General features: G+C 37.3%; 3 protein-coding genes across 8 annotated transcripts in view; 2 read left to right on the top strand and 1 right to left on the bottom strand.

Annotated features, from left to right (window-relative positions):
- Positions 1-371: 371 nt before the first annotated feature.
- Positions 372-10,248, bottom strand: LOC105218486 (uncharacterized protein CG3556). Of its 4 annotated transcripts, XM_054231482.1 has the most exons (7): positions 9,821-10,248; positions 9,652-9,758; positions 3,545-4,839; positions 3,157-3,352; positions 3,013-3,090; positions 2,868-2,950; positions 372-1,209 (listed from the first exon to the last, which is right to left on the bottom strand). In XM_054231482.1, the coding sequence occupies exons 3-7, from the start codon at positions 4,833-4,835 to the stop codon at positions 1,148-1,150; spliced, it is 1,710 nt and encodes a 569-aa protein (XP_054087457.1). In that variant the 5' UTR covers positions 4,836-4,839; positions 9,652-9,758; positions 9,821-10,248; the 3' UTR covers positions 372-1,147. The 4 variants fall into 4 exon arrangements, with proteins under 4 accessions (XP_054087457.1, XP_054087458.1, XP_011192404.2 ...); XM_054231483.1 differs by lacking the exon at positions 9,652-9,758; XM_011194102.3 differs by lacking the exons at positions 9,652-9,758; positions 9,821-10,248 and adding an exon at positions 7,250-7,612.
- Positions 10,249-11,982: 1,734 nt separating this feature from the next.
- On the top strand, positions 11,983-16,900 carry LOC105218484 (probable peroxisomal acyl-coenzyme A oxidase 1). Its single transcript, XM_011194100.3, has 8 exons — positions 11,983-12,854; positions 14,499-14,658; positions 14,729-15,021; positions 15,087-15,492; positions 15,568-16,074; positions 16,132-16,237; positions 16,302-16,454; positions 16,517-16,900. The coding sequence occupies exons 1-8, from the start codon at positions 12,728-12,730 to the stop codon at positions 16,775-16,777; spliced, it is 2,013 nt and encodes a 670-aa protein (XP_011192402.1). The 5' UTR covers positions 11,983-12,727; the 3' UTR covers positions 16,778-16,900.
- Positions 16,901-17,025: 125 nt separating this feature from the next.
- The window catches only part of LOC128922326 (uncharacterized), a 323,101-nt gene continuing 320,665 nt past the window's right edge, over positions 17,026-19,461 (top strand). For all 3 annotated transcript variants that reach the window (XR_008471557.1, XM_054232397.1, XM_054232396.1), the window contains exon 1: positions 17,026-18,122. The gene's annotated coding sequence lies outside the window, so the exon portion shown is untranslated. The remainder of the gene's footprint in view (positions 18,123-19,461) is intronic.

The following is a 19,461-nucleotide window of genomic DNA, read 5'->3' as shown; positions in this document are numbered from 1 at the left end:
TTTTTTACTTTTTAAGAATTTTTTTTTTAATTTTTTCTAAAAAACTTTTTAAAACGTTGCCAAAAACAATTTAAATTTTGTTTGTATGTATTTTTCCCCCACATTTTGCATTCTCATATATGTATGTGTATATATATTTAACCCATTATTACAATATAAGCTTTATTATCCTACATGTATGTATGTATTTATGTATATGTGTATGTAGACGACACAATTTAGTTAACATGGACGTTCGATTTTGCCTGCTGCTATATTTAATATTAATTAATTCCTTTACACTGCTATTGATGCGCATAAATGTATGTATGTATGTATATGTGTATATTTGTGTATGTATATATGTATGTATGTCCTTATATATATATCTGTCTGCATGATTCTTTGTATGTATATGTGTTTGCTTTTGGCAAACTGTCTGTCTGTATAATGAATGTGTCTGTGTGTGCTTGTATTGGTGACCTTTGTTCACCTGCTTCTTATTGTTATCCTGCACATGCCTTATCACGTTTATCAATATTTCGCTTTTTTAGCATTATTAATAGCATTTCTTTGTCTCTGTTGTTTTATTTATTTCTTTTTATTTTTATTTTTTTTTATGTCAATACTCTTCTTCTTCTTCTTTCTTCTTATATTTATGCAACTTTAATTAGCATTTTCTTAGTATTTATATTAATTTCACATTTCGAAAAATATTTATGTATTTTTTTAAATTTTATTTTTTATTTTTGTAATTTTGCATTTGCCTTGGCTAAAGCGCGGAACTTTTGGTTTGATTAATTCGCTTTTTGTTGTTTTTTCTTTATTTTATTTCTTTTTATTTTTCTTTTAGTTTTTTCCTTTTATTTTTCTTTTTCTAATTTTATTTATTTTTTATCGTTCTCTTATACTGTATTTACCGTTAATGTAGTTGTATGTATGTATATATTGGTTGTGTATATTTGTATTCGCATTTACTTCATTATTTATGGCCTCCTGTTATTTCATAGCAGTATATTGTATGTATGTATATATTAGTATTCATACTTTTATATATATATATATATATGTATATGTAGTTGGTTTGGTTCTTCCACGTCACCTCATACCACTTCCCCACTTAATGTTTACTTCCTCTATTGCTGTTTATTTGATACGCTTAGAGTGCTTAGAGCTTTTTATACCAGTATAAATAGTGCTCACCATCCTCGACCATAAGCTCATCGACGCCTGAAAGTGAAGGAAAATAATATATTTTTTATAAAGACATGGTCTTTGAAAGTAAAATATATGTTGTTGTTGTTGTAAAAATATACACTTTTTTCTAAACATTTTTATGTGACCGTGGGGTTCGATTTTGGCTGGATATAAACCGCATTCGTCGCCCCAGACTGATCGTTTTCGGATCTACAAAAGTTATTGTTGTTGTAACGTTTTACGAAATAAGTTGAGGAACGAGTTCAAGAGTCTCCATAGAGAAGTTTTAACGATGGACCTTCAAAATGAGCTTTTTCGAGCGCTTTATCTGCAAGTCTGACACCCAAGAAGTCTTGTATAGACATGGCGTCGACAACAGCGTTAAGGAACTGGGTCGGATAACGTTTTGTTGTTCCTGGAAGACGCTACTACTTCAAGTCTGCTTAAAGACAACTGGACTGGACGAAATTAAAGCATTTAACTGAGGAGAGATATTTTGAGATAAAAAAGCTCTGGTTGTTGGTATTGTTGCTGCTAAAAAATTATTCCTAAATTATTAACAGAAAAAGACGGTTATACGCTCAGGCTCTGAAAGACAGTTCAGGTTTTATAAAAACAATTCTATGTCGGATCCAGAAAATCGGTTTCAGCAGTTCAAAACATTCTTTCGAGCTCAGTTTTTGAAAAAGATTTTCCTGTACAGCTGTCTAGGTAGTGTAATCTTAGAAGACTGCTCAGAGACAACTGGACTGGATGAAATCCAGGCGTTAAACTTATATATATATCTTGAGATCCAAAAGCTCTGTTGTTATTGTTGGTGCCCAAAAAATATTCCTAAATTATTAAAAGAAAAATACGGTCCTTGTCCGGTCAAAAAATCCGAGTCCTTTCCGGTTACGTTGACCGAACAGTGGGGGAACATCTATAGTTTTCGGTAAAACTCTTTTATATGCTGAGCCTCTGAACAACAGTTCAACTTTATAAAAACAATTGTAGGTCGGATCCAGAAAATCAGTTTCAGTATTTGAAAACTGTCTTTTGAGCTCAGTTTTTGAAATGATTTGCCCAAGACCCAAAAAAAAAGACGAATTAATTATCGACAATTAATTTACATCTTCCTATTTTAAATATGAGCTGTTTGAATTCAGAACGTCAGATAGAGCTTTTTTAAGAATTTGTGGATCTTCCAGCAAAATGTAAATAATAATCCTCGAGTTCAGATCAAAGATGAGATATTCCAGTTGGGGAACACCTTTAGTTTTTGATAAGACCTCATTGTACCTCGCGGCTCTGAAAGACAGTGCAGGCTTTCTTAAATTTTATATCGGAACCAGAAGTTTGGTTCCTCTTTCGAGCGTCGTTTAAGTTTTCCAGGCAGTGGAATTTCAAAAGCTTCAAGCAAAGGTGAGTTAATAAATTTGGAACATTTCCGAAATCCAGATCTCAGAAGACATTTTTCTGTGGGGGACCATCTCTAGTTTTTGCTAAGACTTCGTCGCACTCTGAGGCTCGGAAAGACAGTTCAGGTTTTGTAAAAGAAATTTTATGTCGGACCCGAAAATGGGTTGCTCTTTCGAGAGCAGTTTTTTCTTCGCCGGAATTTTAGGTTCTTTCAGCAATTTTTTTGATACTATTCTCAGAATCAACGTAGATCTCAGACAAGATATTCGTTTTATAGGACTTTCACTTACCGACTGGTGCAATCAGCTGATTGCCGGGTGCATTATTAGGATCGGGTAGCTCAGGCAAACGATACAGCAGCCAGTAGTTGTACCTGGAGAAGACGTAATTATGCAAATTAAAGAGTCGCAAAAATCGCATTGCTCAAAAGCTTACCCCCTGGGTTCCTCCTTCTTGCCTGCTAGTGTGTGTACATAGTGTCCATTAGGCCATTCGCGCGCTTCAAAAGCAAATCTGCAAAGGTCCAAAAAACAATTAATAAAGTTGTAAGAAGCTTCTGTATACTGCTTAGCAAATTACCGCTGATCCAAATCGGCAGCCTGTGTCATGGCCTTGAAGAAACTGGTGTTCTTTGGTGAGACCAGTGAGAGCGAGTACGATTCCGTCACATTCGAGCCCACCCACAGTGTGTACGTGTAGGAGACATTCCGCGAGTCCGATTCCTCGGCCGATGATGTAAGTCCATAGGGTACAGCTAGTTTTGGTTCGCCATTTTCTAATTGAGTTTTGTGGTTTTTTGCGAATTTTTTTCAATTGTTTTGTTGCGTATATTTTTGTTGTTGTGTTTTAGTGAAGTATAATTGTGTGATTTTTTTTGGTTTTGGTTTTTTTTGGTACATACATATGTTTTTTTGGGGAGTGTATATAATATTAAGCTTTAAAGCGTTATGAAACTTTGCTAACTTACCTGAAGCTTGGTCGCTGTTCTCACGTATCACATGATCGCATTGTAGTGCACGCACCGCACCCAAACCCTTCCAACCCAACGCCAATATAATGTCCGCGGTCAGACCCACACCGATGCCAGGATCCTGTCCGTCGTGCAATGGCTCCTCAGTCCAACCGCCATCTTCGCGCTGCCGACTCAATATCCACTTCGATGCGGCAGTACGGTTCCACGAGCCGGCCGGATCGTGTTCGAGATCTTGCAGCGCCTGCATGGCCAATGCAGTGCTGCGTAACGAACCGAAACTGCCGCGTGGATCCTGCAAACTGGCCAATCCTCTGGCAGGCCGTCGTACAAAGTGCTGTAGATGGCGATGCCGATGATCGGTCACAATGCAGCGCAGCGCCAATATAACCATGGCAATGGTGTCCACACCCTGATCCGTTACGCCGCTCGCAATATCCAGCAGTCGGCGTATTTGGCGCTTGCGCACATGCGCAGCCGCACTACACGCCGACAGCGTGGCCAAAGCGAACTCATTATCTTGCGCCGGTTCATGATGCTGCAGCGTGGCGACTAAATCGTGTCCATGAAAATGTTTCGGATCCTTGCACAGCGAACCGAGCGCAAGCACATAACGCGCCAGTTTCTCCAGATTTAATGGTTTCGGCAACGTGTGATGACGATCCAGCATAGCTAATATTTCGATTTCCATCTCCTTTACAGACAAAGTGTCCTCCAGCTCCTGTATGATCTGTAGATGGCCATCGGCATCAGTGGGATCGCGTGCACCGGACAACTCTTTAGCCAAAATAACGACATGCGTGTCATTGCCCCAACCATAATCGGCAGCACGTTTCTCCTTCAACCAATCGAGCGCCTTCAATATAGCGTCCTGCTCACGCTTATCCGGACCCGGCGAGCCGATGATGTCGTGTTCGGGCGCAATTGTAGCGGTAGTTGTTGTAGTGCTTGCCATGGTGCTTGTGGCCGGTGCAGTTGTGCTAACCGATTCCAAAGCAGTTTCAGCGCCGATCACGGGTTCACTGGTGGACACGGCAGGGGCCTGCAGTGGCGTACTAGTTGTGGATACGCCATGCTCATGCGCTGCCGACGATGCAATCGTATTGGCATTCGTTTCGGTTTGAGGAATACTACTCGAGAGTTGGGCCGCATGTGCGGGTGCGAGCGTAGCGATGGACGCGACGCTTGGCGTAGTGAAAACGGCGAGCTGTAGAAAAGCGATTAACAGCGCTGTAAAGATTATGGAGTTGGTGTGCGTTGTTGTTGTTGCGAGCGTTACGCGAGCCATATTGCTGAAAAGAGTGAAAGGAAATACACCGTTAGTTTAGGCATTTGTAAGTTTTTGCACGGAAGTGAGTTTCAGTAAACTAGAGGATATTAAAACGGAAGTTACAAAGCCGCGTACGTTCTCGGTAAGTACCGCAACTCAACTATTTTATGCATAAATGTCAACTAGCCGACTCGCTCGGAGCTCATAGGAACACTACTTGCTTTGACAGTCAAGGTCGCACAAATACGTAATCCACCCACGTGCGAGGTAAAGCGACCTTTCACCTACACATAAGCCACATTGCGGCTGAGTGATTTCCCAACTTGTGCGGCATTTTAATGTGCTCTCCTCAAAATAAATGTTAATCATAATAATAAACCGTTATGTATCATCGAACGAAACAAAAGGACGCGCCACAAAGTTTATCGGCTGGAACGCTTGTGGCCACATTAGGTGCTAAGTGATTTCCGGTGCTCATGTCCCGTTATAAATACATACATACACACATACTGACGTTAGCTTTCCCAAACCCAAACAATTACTTTGTATCATTCATCCCTCTTTACCGCACACTCCGGCACATTTCAACCGTCTTGTTGTGTCCAATTTAGTGAGAAACTTCTAGTCCATACACACAATAAACAACGAAACCGTCGTCATCAACAGACACCTTCACGTGCACTATTAATGGTTTCATTTCCTGGCCCCGCGTCCTTCGCATACCACTCATTGACTTACAAATCGCTTGGTCTCATTGATGGCACTTCCATCATTGTTGATAATGATGGAACATCGGGTTCCGTTTTTGTGTTGCGTCCGTAAATGTCACTGCGCATTCAAGCGACGAACGTTTAATGTATTTGCCAAGCAACCGGGTGCGAGAGGAGTGGGTGGCATACAGTGGTTATTGTGGTTTGTAGTTGAGTTTGAGAGTGTAGGTGGTGGGGTTGATTGCTAAAAATACTACTCGCGTTACGTTAAGCATTGTTGACGCGCAGGCACTTACACAAATCGCATTTCACTTTAACTATTTAAACTAAAGAAACGAGAAACTAGAGTTAGGCGGTGGTGCAGGTCTGAAGAGACTTCTTTAAATTATACTTCTACGGAGCAGCAGCGACTAGGTTAGCCGGGTTTTTCCAGTTTTCTTATTCTCGAATCAATTTCGACTTACTACATCCCCTTCTCAAATTTAGAAGTCTAAAGATACTCCGCTAAACCGTACTTCTACTGAGCGACAGTGGTTTGGTGAGGTCAATGTTTCCATATTCCTAATCTTTGAATAAATTTCGAGTTACTATATGGCCTTCTCAATCTTAGAGTAAGCCAAGTTTTTGAAAGTAGCTTTCCATAGAGCTTCCGATTACTATTTTGAACACTTGTTACACTTTAATTGTTGGCTACGCATGTTAAAGCGGTCGGTGGGATTGAAAAGATAAGAACTCACGAAACCATCGACAAAATAGACCATCATAAGATGGTCTGAACCGGATGGATGGTACGGAGACATAAGATGGTGATAACAATCCCTGAAGAGCGAACAGTCGTCCGAGTTGAGAGAAGACATAAAAAATCGTAGTTATCAAAGAGAGAAATAGGAAGAGAGGAAGAGCTTCTCACAAGCCTCCTCTTCCAAAAGCCTTATCAGAGTCTCACTGACGGTCGATATAGTTTATTAGGTATAATTTGAGTTTGATTCGGAGAGTTCCAACCCTATTACCCTGTATACTCAACGGAGTCTCACATGCTGTCAAGCTAAAGCCCTAGTTTGACTTCTCAGACCAACGTTCTTAACGACATCATTAGTATTCATTGTAAGACGAGTTTTAATACGGAATTCTAAGAAGACCTAAGGGCTATGTCGTTCACAAGCTCATATATAGTCTTGGTAACTTTTAAGAAGATACGGGATGTTGTGCTGAGAGTTTTGTAGTGATCCTAGCGTAATTATCACTATTGGAAAGTGGACGCTACTGAGGAATTTTCAACACATTGGAGAATATAGAGTTCCTGAACTGGTATATTTTAAAATCGAAAGTAGTAAATGGAGCTTCCGGATTGTGAGCCCGCTGTGGGAATCGATTGGAGAGTTCCGAAGAAAAATGCGAGCAAGGAGAGTTCGTTTTACACAACACTTCGTGGGTTTTTGAGGTGTTTTCCGAGGGATTCTTTCCGATTAAGCAACCGCAAATATCGAAGGAGTCTTTGGAACGTTTTCAAAAGGACTTTGAGACGTTTTCAAAGGGAATCTTTCCGATTAAGCAACCACAACTGTCGAAGGAGAAAATCTTTGGAATATTATTCAGGCCCCTTTGGGTTCTCGACTAAATTTCCACCGTGAGTCGTGCGAAACTCGTTCGAAACACAGAAATTCTACGCGACCGGCAACACTTAATTGATTTTTATTAAAATATTGTGGTTCACGAGCTCACCTTTAGCACACTTTCAGATATCACTTGTGAATTTCCTTTATATAACTTTAGAAAAGTTAATTTTCACACTTTTCTTGCTTTCTTGCTGTCCACACAAAGAAATCTATAAAGAACACATTTAGTAATGTCCGGACGCCTACAACAAATTTGTGCCGCGAGCGATATTTAATAAGCTTGAATGCTTAACTTCAAAACAACACCGTTACTGCTCGCAACGCACGTTTTACCACAATCGAATAGCGTTTTGTCATTGGACTTTCCCTTAATTTGATAAATTTCAAATATGTTTATTTCGCTTGTTTTTCACTATTTCACGCGCGTACGTTGTTATGGGGACAACCGCTGCCGTTGGCGGTGCGCACAAAACAAAACGCAACTCAATGAAGCGATGAAGCAACTCTATAGCGCTGACCAACACCTACAAAGCGCAAGCGGCAACTTGGACGCACACACACACATGCGCGGTTGTACTCATTCACACCTATACACACAAAGCGACATTATTTTAGAAGACAATTGACATTTGCTGCGACGCGTGTCGCCTCAATTTACTGCCCACTTGGGTTGGCGTGGCAGTGTGACGATTACCAGGAGGGGTTGTTGGTTGTACAGTGGCGAAGCGCAGCGTTGCGCAGCGCACCGTTATACGCTGTCAGCTGCCATGAATCGTTTGTTCGACGAAGCAGTGCAAACACTTTAATCCCTGAAGGTTGCACTGCCAGCACAAGTTGAAGAAGTAGGTTTCGGCGTTTCGAGCGGCTGGTGGTGAGTTTAAGGTGGATTTATACATGTGTAGGTGCAGTAGTAGTGACGTTAGTCACTGCCGCGTCGCTGTTGCCGTTACTAATACAAAGACTATGATGATCCATAAAGTTAATTAGGCGTCCGTTAGACGCACGAACGAACCTATCAAGCGGCATACATAAGAACAAAGCGTTGATGACACAGTGGTGAGTATTGCCGAGCTGTATGGAATTAGAAAATAAATTGTTTTGTGAATTTTTATGAGTAATACAACTTTATTGGGGAAGCTCGTAGCTTTACACTCGTTACAAAACTTACAGTTAACTATCCCGAAGTGTATTTATAATCGAACTGTCGGATATATATGGTTTTAAAGACTGTTCATGCTTCATAACCCGATAATTTTTGGAAAGTAATTTCACGAGAACTTTAGCTCTTCCGTACTTAGAACAGATCGCCCAGAAAACCAGCTGTAAAATCGAGTAAATTAAGATAATAACACTCAGCTATAACATATTTCACCACACATTTGACTCCATTCCATCCACTTTTTTTAATATTTTTCACTACACATCACTTGTATTCACCACACTTCACTTTAATTATTTAATTTTTTTCACTCAAACATATTTTTCACCATTTTATACCACTGTGCCAATCGTTCCATTGTAATATAACGCCCCTACATACCACCTTACGTGTCTGGAAGATTAGTGTCCGTCATGAGAACATCACACTATCCGTATGGTGTTGGTGCGGGTGGTGGTTGTATTGCTTCAATATTTGCCTGCTCGTCATTTAACGAGGTGTGAGTTACGTGTTATTGCTGTTTTTGTATTTGAAGGACAGGACGTTCGCGGCAACCTAGGGGCTATTGGTCATTGCTCAGTAGTTAAGTCGCACTAATGAAGTGGAAGTACCAGATTGCAATTTCAATTCGCATTTCTGAATGTTGGTGAGGAATTTTGTGTGAGACACTACACTATGTATACTGTATGTATGTTTATATGTAGTTGTAGTTGTAATGCTTTATTTGTATGTGTAAATTAGTAAGTGCGCCGTACGCTCTTCTTCGTCTTAAGTTGTAGTGAAATATAGTGGCCAAAACATGCAATCCTCCAGTACGGGGATGACGCTTAGCGTCGAACGCATTTTTATGTGTGTTTTAATGGCATGCGTGTGTCTGTATTGTATTAAATAGTGAGTATATATGCATGTAGAGCAGTGTCCACTGAGGCGCTTAAGCATATAGTGCTTTAGATAAATGTACATGCAACCACGTTGTTTTGTCATTATAGCTTTTGCTGTTGCATGACAATTGCGCTTATTGTAAGTATTTCTCATTTACTACTGTTAATCAAAGCAACGAACTCATCGCTCGTGTCTAGTATGGACGTTGTAATCTGTCGAACTATGTATGTGTAGGTGAGTTTACTTTACAATATATGTATGTATGTTTGTATGTAGTACGTAGTTTGTTTTCATTTTCTCTTGTTATTTTTATCTTGATTGTTGTCTGTCTACTTAATCACCACAAAGCTATGATTAATGTACGACGTGGTATAAAAATGAAAAATTGCAATAGTAAAAATAAATGAACTAAATTAAGCAACAAACATAAGAATTGTGTAAATGGAAACATTCATACATAAACGTACATGTGTGTAAGTAGATTTGTATTCTTGTTTATATTCTTAAAGGAGATTGCAGATTCTCACACGCTATTATCCGTATGACGGGAGCGACTGGTCAGAAGAAAGTAGATCTAAGAAGCATATTTCAACATATTCTTTTAGTAACATTTTATAAAAGACGTTAACTACTCACTTAAACCATTTGTTTGTGCTGCAATTCTCTTAAATATATACAAAATATATTTGATTAACAATCTTTCGGCTGCACAATACCCACAAGCGGTTCTTTGTATTACTGTATTACTGTAGCTTTACTTAGCATTCCACACTGTAGGTATTTTTACCTTGCCTTCAAGTGTATTAGCAAGCGGAAGTCTTGCTTTGCCATAAGTTCCCAGTGAATTGAGGCTATTTAAACGGAAAAGCCTAGATTAATTTCCGGGCATAACCACCAAATGTATTTGACTTTTTATGCGGCCACAATAATAGAACTTCTACTATTTCTTAGTTTCCAAATTTTGTTATATTTTCAGCTAACAAAAAACGTTTAGAGCTTTTAACAATTTATGTAAAGAAATAAAGTATTCACTTTTCTTTTCAATCATTTTAAAATACACACACATATACGTAAATTAAGAATTTAAATTATGAATACTGAGATGTCAAACAATCAGCTGTTACTAACCTCAGCTAAGTTTGCTTATCAAAAAACTAGGTCCGGAAGCTTTCAACATTTCACACCTAACAGAAAAATAGTTTGAAACGAAGAATATATAATACCTATTTTGCTTCTATTTATTATTAAAAAAATGCATTATTCTTAAATTACAAATTTAATTTTATTATCTAAAGAAAATGTCCAAAATTAAATTTATATACTGTGGACATCTATCGGTTGGCAGCACAGATGAGCTTTTGCTTTGTTCGCTTAATTCTGACAGCTTGTTGGAAAAAGAAGCGCAGCCAAGCGCAAATTTAGCGCTTGGGTCTCCATTTTTAAAAGTATTTTGTCCGGAGCACAAGTGAAAAGCGGAGTGTCTATTTCATAATTTAAATAAGTGTTTGTTTAATTTATAATTTAATCATAAAACTGTTTCACAAAGATTTTAAAAGAGTTCACTAATGGAAGGAACCAGTTAGAAGTAATTCGCTTCGATTTAGAACCCGTCGACGGACATGGAACTGTGCATTTTTGGTTATAATAGTTCCGGAAGGTTAATTGGCGATGTGTAGGTACGTGCATTCATCTTAGTATGAAATTACAATCCACAGTTTAATAGTTATGCAAATAATGGTCAAAGGTTTTAATATTTCTGTTTTATATATAGGTATCTATATAAGTACAGCAGCACTTATATAAAAGTACATACAAATACATATGTATATTGCATATATGTAAACCTAAGTATATATATGTATATGCATAAAATATTCAAAAACCAGAAATTAAAACTGTGGACATCTATCGGTTGGCAGCACAATTGAGCTTTTGCTTTGTTCGCTTATTCTGACAGCTTGTTGAAAAAGAAGCGCAGCCAAGCGTAAAATTAGCGCTTGGGTTTCCATTTTTTAAAGTATTTTGTCCGGAGCACAAGTAGAATGCGGAGTGTCTATTTCATAATTTAAATAAGTGTTTGTTTAATTTATAATTTAATCATAAAACTGTTTTGTAATGATTTCAAATGGATCCATTAATGGAAGGACTTAAACGGAAGGAATCAGTCCGGAGTAATTCACTTCAATTTAGAATCCGTCGCCGGACATGGAACTGTACCCTTTTGGTAATCATGGTTCCGGCAGGCTAATTGGCGATGTGTTATAACCCGATATCGAGCTGTATTTTACGAAATGGCTCGAAAACATAGTTAAAGATTAATGGTACGTTTTTTTGTGAGATCTAAATATATACGATATATTTGCATTGCTATATACATATGTATTAGCCTTTATAAATCAAATTATTGGATATTTAAAAGTTATTGCAGTGATGTATACTATTTCCCTTTTAATATTTTTTCACATACAAACGTACGTAAATTTAGAACCTAAGTACCGAATAGTAAAATGAACAAACATCCTGCTAAGTTTGCCTTTGTGCCCTACGCTGTTCAATTTTTGACCACAAACCACTTTAAATTGCATTTTATATGATTTTACTGCAATTTACTTTATTGTAAAAATTTGTTAGGTGGCAGCACATTTAAGCTTTCGTTCTAACAGCTGTTTTCATTTTCTCTTTGTACGTATATTCTGACAGCTTATTGTCAAAAAGCGCTCAGAAGCGCAAATTAGCGTTTATATTGCAATTTGGTATTGTTTTTTTTTACAAAGAAAAACTAAAGTGCAGAGTGATTGCAAGTTTATTACTCTTTTGTTTATATTTTATTGTATTAAAACCGGTTTGCAATTGTGTTTTTGTCAATTAAATTGTTAATTGGTGTAGTGAACTCGTTTTCACTCGGAGTGCTTGCGCTGATAAGCTCGACCGCACCAACAAATACAACTATTAAACTAAATGTGTACAATATGCGCCGTTAATAAACAATCAATTTGTATGTTTATTGTTATTTTTGTAGTAGCAGTATAATAAATTCTTGCCGCATATAAAGCTAAAGCAAAGCACTGAGAGTTCTGCGCTCCTATGTGTATAGTAGCTTCATATCAGTTATTGTACGCTTCGTGGGGATTGATTGTTTATAAGTAATAGTGGTGCAAAGTTCATTGAATTTATACAAATTATAAGCGATTATAAAATATATATGTATGTTTTCGTTTGTACTTAGATTCAAGTACGTACATATATACCGATAATCTACAATAAGTGAGATTAACTTAAACATTTAACGTTCCATTGCTAAGCTACAACTTTATTGTGGGGCATAAACACATACAAATACTAAATAAAATATAGTTAAACACGCTACCAACAAATAATATTTCGTATTGTGTGAATAACTGCGGCGCCAAGCCATTGGTGGTAGTCAGTATTGTTGCAGCAACCAACGTTAGAGGTTCACGAAATTTGTATTGGTAGTAAGCTTGCATCTATAAGTTTATTTTCTGTGCTACTTTAGTGGAAGTAAAATCAAAACAAAGAAAAATGCCTGCTAATACACTAGTAAATCCAGATTTGCAAAGAGAACGTGATAAGGCCTCCTTTGATACACAAGAATTCACCTATTGGTGGCTTGGTGGTAAGGAGAAATATGAGGCGAAAAAAAGACTAGGTGAGTGCGACTTCAAATAAATAAAAAATTAAGTAAATAAATATGTGCACTACTTTTCCATCTGTACAAGCTCGCGTGTGCAAATATATACATACATACCTAGCGCTATGTGCTAGCTGTTAAACCAGCATTTTTTGTTTGTATATGCAAATATACGGTATTGCGGAAGTGTTTACCTTGCCTAAACGCCTCTAGCGCGCTGACCCGCATTAGCAGCAGGTTTAGCTTAAGTACATATAGATATATGTACATGAATTGAATGCAAACATGCATTTGCAGTTGTCTAAACACATCGGCGTATACGTAACAGTAAGCGTGTTTAACTGTTCATCATACAAGTACATACTATGTACACAAAAACACGTTAAACTGCTCTGCTTGCAAAATTAGTTATTAAAATAAAAAAAATGCTTTAATTGCTCACTTTTAAGGTAGTCAATGAATATTTTACACACATACATACATACATACATAAAAGCATATATAGCGCGATACTTATTTAGAAGTAAATGTTATTTGAACTTTGTACTTCGTATAGCGGATGATACAATATTAACAGTTGTCTATATGCTGACTAAGTCACTGTTATTGTAAGCGGTTATAAAAAGTGGTTTGCCTAATTAAATCAAAAAGAAATGTTTTAATGCTTAAATGAGTGAGAATAAAATAAAATGTGTAATAATAAAAAATATAAGTGAGTAATATTAAGTGCATATAATATAAAATCAGTCGCATAAAATGTGCATAAAAATAAATATATAAAATATGAAAATAAGTATTATGAAGTGTAAATAAACTTCCAGCAAGTTAATAAAATATTTTTTTTACAATTATTAAGTGCACCAGACTATAAAAAAGCAAATATGCATTCAGGAATGCAAAATGTACATATATTCATAACTGATTAATGACGCTTCTAGAATTTATTTTGTGCCAATTGACACGTCTACATGATTTTTATAGCAAAATGGTTCTTGATCCCACCATAGAAAGTGTTTAAACAAGCGATTTGTATTAAGTGATTAGATTAAAATATTGATTACATACAATAAAGTAATTTAGTGTATAAAAAGTGAGTGAGTTTAGTGCTGCTGTATACATATGTATTGGTAAAAAATAATATAAACTTGAAAAAAAAAAAGTAATTTAGTGTATAAAAAGTGAGTGAGTGAGTGCAGCTGTATACAAATGTATTGGTTAACAATAATATAAACTTGATTTGCTTAGTTCACCGACCACCTAGACGTGCAATTATATTAAATGTCAAAGTTCAGCGGTTATTTTTGCAATTAAAATTGCATATTCTCCCAGTGCCATTAATTTTTATTGGTTTTTTTTTTTTTTGAGTAAAAGTGTACAAAAAAAGTTGTTTAACTGATTTTTAGATAATCCAACTCAAAGTAGCGAAAATATTTAAGTGCATATAAAAAGTTATTATCAAAGATTTATAAACTAAAGATTTTTTATTGGCACATTAATAAAAACTCAATAAACAGTTTCGAGGAATGCTGCTGTGTTGATAATCTTTGATTGGTTTTGAATCCGTAAGGGTTACAAAGTTCACAGTGTCGCGCTGTTTTAACTCACGTAGTAATTCTAATATTACTTTTTAAATTTAAATATTTTTTTTCTTCTTAATTTCAGAGAAACTCTTTTTGGATGACCCCGAACTGCAGGATGACCTTCCCATCTCGTATATGTCACCGAAAGAACTGTACGAGCATAGCGTGCGCAAAGCTGTTATTATTGCTAAAAAGCTACGCGAACTACGTGCTGACGGTGAGGACGATGTGGACACTTATACGTGAGTTTTAACACGATTTTTTGTAAAACAGCACAAATTTGAAACTTGCGTGTTTTTGTTTTTATTGCAGTGCACTTTTTGGCGGCGCACTTGGCTCGGCGCTCATTAAGGAGGGCAATCCAATGATGCTGCACTTTGTCATGTTCGTACCAACGATAATGGGTCAAGGTACGGTCGAACAACAAATCGAGTGGCTGACTAAAGCCTGGGATTGTAATATACTTGGTACATATGCACAGACTGAGCTGGGTCATGGCACGTTTTTGCGCGGTTTGGAAACACGTGCCGAATACGATGCGAGTACACAAGAGTTTGTTATAAATACGCCGACAATTAGTGCCTACAAATGGTGGCCGGGTGGCAGTGAGTACAAGCTTCTATTTATCTTTCGAAGTGTTAATTTGCTAAATTGCATCTAAACATTGCAGTGGGTCACACTTCCAATCATGCCATAGTCGTGGCACAACTCTACACCAAAGGCGTATTTCGTGGTTTGGCGCCTTTCATTGTGCAACTGCGTGATTTGGAAACACATATGCCTATGCCGGGCATAGATGTTGGTGATATTGGTCCAAAAATTGGCATGAAATCCGTTAATAACGGTTATTTGGGGCTCAAGAATGTGCGTGTGCCTTTAAATAATATGCTGATGAAGAATCAACAAGTTTTACCCGATGGTACTTATGTAGCGCCAAAGAATAGCGTACTCACCTATGGCACCATGATGTTTGTGCGCGTTGCACTCATACGCGATCTGTCGCAGACGCTGGCGAAGGCCTCTACGATTGCTATGCGTTACTCAGCGGTGCGTCGTCAGAGTCCCATAGAACCGAAGTGAGTTGAAATCTGCATATATGACCTTTGACATTAAATATTTTTATATTAAATTTAAACTTTTTTTATCACCAGCAAACCGGAGCCACAAATTATCGAGCACACAACGCAGCAATTGAAAGTATTTCCACAAATTGCCAAGGCGATCATTTTCAAAATAACCGGCGAGCACATATGGAATATGTTCAACAATGTCTCGGGCGAGTTGGAGCAAGGCAATATGGATCGCTTACCGGAAATGCATGCGCTGTCCTGTTGTTTAAAAGCCATCACAAGCGCAGACTCCGCGGCGGCGGTGGAAGTGTGTCGCTTGTCTTGTGGCGGTCATGGCTATATGGATTGCTCTAATTTTCCCACAATGTATGGCATGACCACAGCTGTGTGCACATATGAGGGCGAGAATACCGTGCTGTTGCTGCAGACTGCGCGCTATCTAGTCAAAGTGTATGCGCAAGCGCTAAGCGGTGAGTCAGTAGTGCCGACAGTGCAATATATTAGTGATTATATAAAGAAGAGAGAATTCGGTGAATTCGATTGTACGCTGGAGCAGATCGTGCACGCTTTCCAATTTGTGGCAGCGAAGTGAGTGTAGACATTTTTCATATATAACGGTTTATAATAAGTGTACAATTTTAACAGCAAAGTGCGCATTGCATACGAACGCATGGAGCGTCATCGCCAGCAAGGTCATGAACCCGAAACGGCGGCCAATTTGGTTGGCATTGAGCTGACGCAAGCCGCAGATGTGAGTACAACGTATATTAAGCATTTAAAAATGCATTCAAATAATAAAAATGATTTCCACACAGCTGCATGGCCGCGCTTTTCTCGCACAAACTGCGTACAGCGAGCTGAATCAGCTCATACGTCAAGTATCACCCGGTTTGGGCGCTGTGCTGCAAACGATCTTAGAATTATATTTGCTGGATGCCTGTTTAGGGCGCATGGGTGATGTGTTGCGCGTAAGTCACTTACTCTTCAGCTCATTATCACTTCTACTAACCTCAAATTTTTTTTCTTACAGTTCATTAACCTCACCGATGGCGATGTCAGCAAGTTAGAACTTCGTTTAGCGGATTGCCTTAAACGTTTGCGTCCAAATGCTGTTGCGCTAGTCGACAGCTTCGATGTGCACGATCGTGTGTTGGACTCGGCTTTGGGTGCAGCCGATGGTCGCGTTTATGAACGCATTTTCGAGTCGGCCAAAAAGAATCCAATGAACAAGGAACCAGTTAATAAAACATTCCAACAGTATTTGAAGCCTTTCATGAAGGCGAATTTGTAATGGTGTTGTTGTTGTTGTTGAGTAATGTATGCGTCGTTTGCATACGTTGTGTTAAATATTGTATTGTAAATATTTTTTTTACATTCGAAATGAATGGCAATAAATGTATAAGCATTAAGAGAAGTTGAGAGTGTAGAACACAAGAAAAATCGCCGAAAGCACACAAATTGGCGCTGGTAACTATCACATTTATCGTTTTGTTACAATTATTAATAATTTTTTTTATTATTCATATAATTTAATAGGTATGAAAATCGACGCGGAGCACTGTATTTAAATTACGACACTGCTTTGGAGCGATTTGATGAAGCACAAGTCTACACATAACCTCAAATTATAGTTTTTAAACATATTTACACTACATAACAACAGCGCAAAAATCAGAAGTGTTTAGTGGGATATTTCTATTTGTGTTTAAGTGTCATAAAACCGATTAAATGATTCAAAATTATCGCGACTACATAACCTCAAAAAAGTGGTATTGCGTATAATTTAGTTTTAACGTATACAAAGCAAGCGAAAAAATTTGAAAATTCACCGTTGGAACTGTATCTACAACTCTTTGAGCCAGAAACTTCCTCAAAGCATTCGAAGTTTAAAGCTGGTGGGTCTGCATAACCTCAAAAACCCGCATTTGTGTACGAAGACATGCATTTGCGGACCTGTATCGAATAAAACATTCGTGTTCAAAATTTTCGATGCTACATAACCTCAAAGACTATTCTATGAGTTGAAAGATTGTAGTTATAACATAACCTCAACGAACAGGTTGTATAAATATCTGCCTGAGGACTGTGGAAAAGTGTTTTATGCAGTGTTCTTCACCCGTATTACAGCAAATATTTGAGATATATGCATGAAAATTAATTATAAGTGAAATTATTGTGTATAAGTTCAGTCTATGGTCGCGAAATGGTTTAAGATCGCTAAACTCATCGAACCCAGTGAAGTCATATTATTATTAATGGGTATATTTAAACAAAGTATATTTAAAAAATCACAAATACTACAAAAACAACCTAATTAAGACTTAAGACTTGAAATCACATCTCATCTAAATTAACTTAAAATAAGCCATCACACCACTTAAAAATCACTAAGCCAACACCAAAACTTGTATAAAGTGTTTGGCGCAGTCAAAACGGGAGCTTTTTAAAGACTCCCTGCTGCCGCTAGTAGCCGCGCTTGCAATTGTAAAGCTACAAGCACACGCATAAGCTGTTTCTCTATCAACTCATTCATTTTATCATTTTGCAAAATCATCAATCAAGTTTTCTAACAGCTCTGGTGCTGGGGATTGCAGCTTTACCAGCAAACACAAGCCAGAGTTGCAGAGTAAACAAAGGTGAGTTTTTGCATAAATTTCATTTTAAAATTGTTGTGGGTGGGACATATTGGAATTGCAATATTATCAAATGTTTCAATTTTGAAAATATTTCATTGGCACATTCTGAAAGCTAAGACTATAAGTACATTAACGAGGCCTGAAACTAAGCGCTTGAACATGGAACTATAAACGGATTAAGGAGGCCAAGAACTAAGTGCTTGAAAATGGAAATATATGCGCACTGACCTGATCTAAAACTAAGCGCTATCATTGCAATGATAATAGATTAAGTTGCAGCTCCATACCATGCCTATCTGGCGCTTTGGCACTCCCTGCTTTATTCGGCACTCATTTTATTCAGCTGACTAAATGCTGAGAGCCAAAGGGAGTCTCAAACAGTGCCACTTTTAGCTCACAATACTTATTCAGCTTAATGAAATGACAGCTGAATTGAGTGGTGATTGTCAAATTCTTGAATAAAGATTTTTTCAGCACCCACATGCGTATTCAGCTCAAGAGAATTATCACAGAATGGAAAGCTGAATGCCAAATCGCATAAGAGTGCAATTTTAGCTGTTAAAACATATTCAGCTTAATGAAATGATAGCTGAATTAAACACTGATAGCCAAATCGTTTATGAATGTATATTTTAGCTTTCACTTCCACATTCAGCTTGAAAAAATGAGAGCTGAATTAAGCGTGAATGCTTTTAGAGTGTAATTTTCAGCTATTAGAACAGATTCAGATTTTGGAATTTTTAGCTTTTAAAACATGTTCAGCTTAAGAGAATGAGTGCTGAATTAAGTGCTGAATGTCAAATCGTTTAAAAAATATTATTTTTTAGCTTTCTTTTACGTATTCAGGTTAAGAGAATGATCGCTGAATGAAAAGCTAAAAGCCAAAACGTTTTAGAGAACATGTTTGCGCTTTTAGAACATATTCAGCTTAAGAGAATTGTAGCTGAATTAAGTGCTGAATGTCATTGTCATGCCATTGAAGAATTTTGAAAGCGCTCTTTTAGTACTGCGATTATTATAATATGAGAAACACCTTATTTGGGGAAATATATTGATTTATTATTAAAAAAGAAATGAACCCTTGTATATATATGTATCTCTTTCAGCATCCTAACCATATTATTATTTCTTATTTCTGTTTTATTTTTCATGTATATTACGCTTTTTACATATAAATATCTAACATATTGAAAATTTTATAATTATACTTTGAAATTTCTTTTTGTGCGCCTAAATGTAGGCAACAGTTTTTGTATATATATTACTAAATGCACGCTTTTCCATCTAATATGCTTGTGGAAGACCTGTGTTGTGTACGAAGAAGGCCTCTTATTCTAAA

The sequence above is a fragment of the Zeugodacus cucurbitae genome, chromosome 5 (assembly GCF_028554725.1).
Source record: "Zeugodacus cucurbitae isolate PBARC_wt_2022May chromosome 5, idZeuCucr1.2, whole genome shotgun sequence".
Lineage (NCBI taxonomy): Eukaryota > Metazoa > Arthropoda > Insecta > Diptera > Tephritidae > Zeugodacus > Zeugodacus cucurbitae.
The sequence above is the reverse complement of the archived record's forward strand: the minus strand, read 5'-3'. Positions and strand labels throughout refer to the sequence as shown.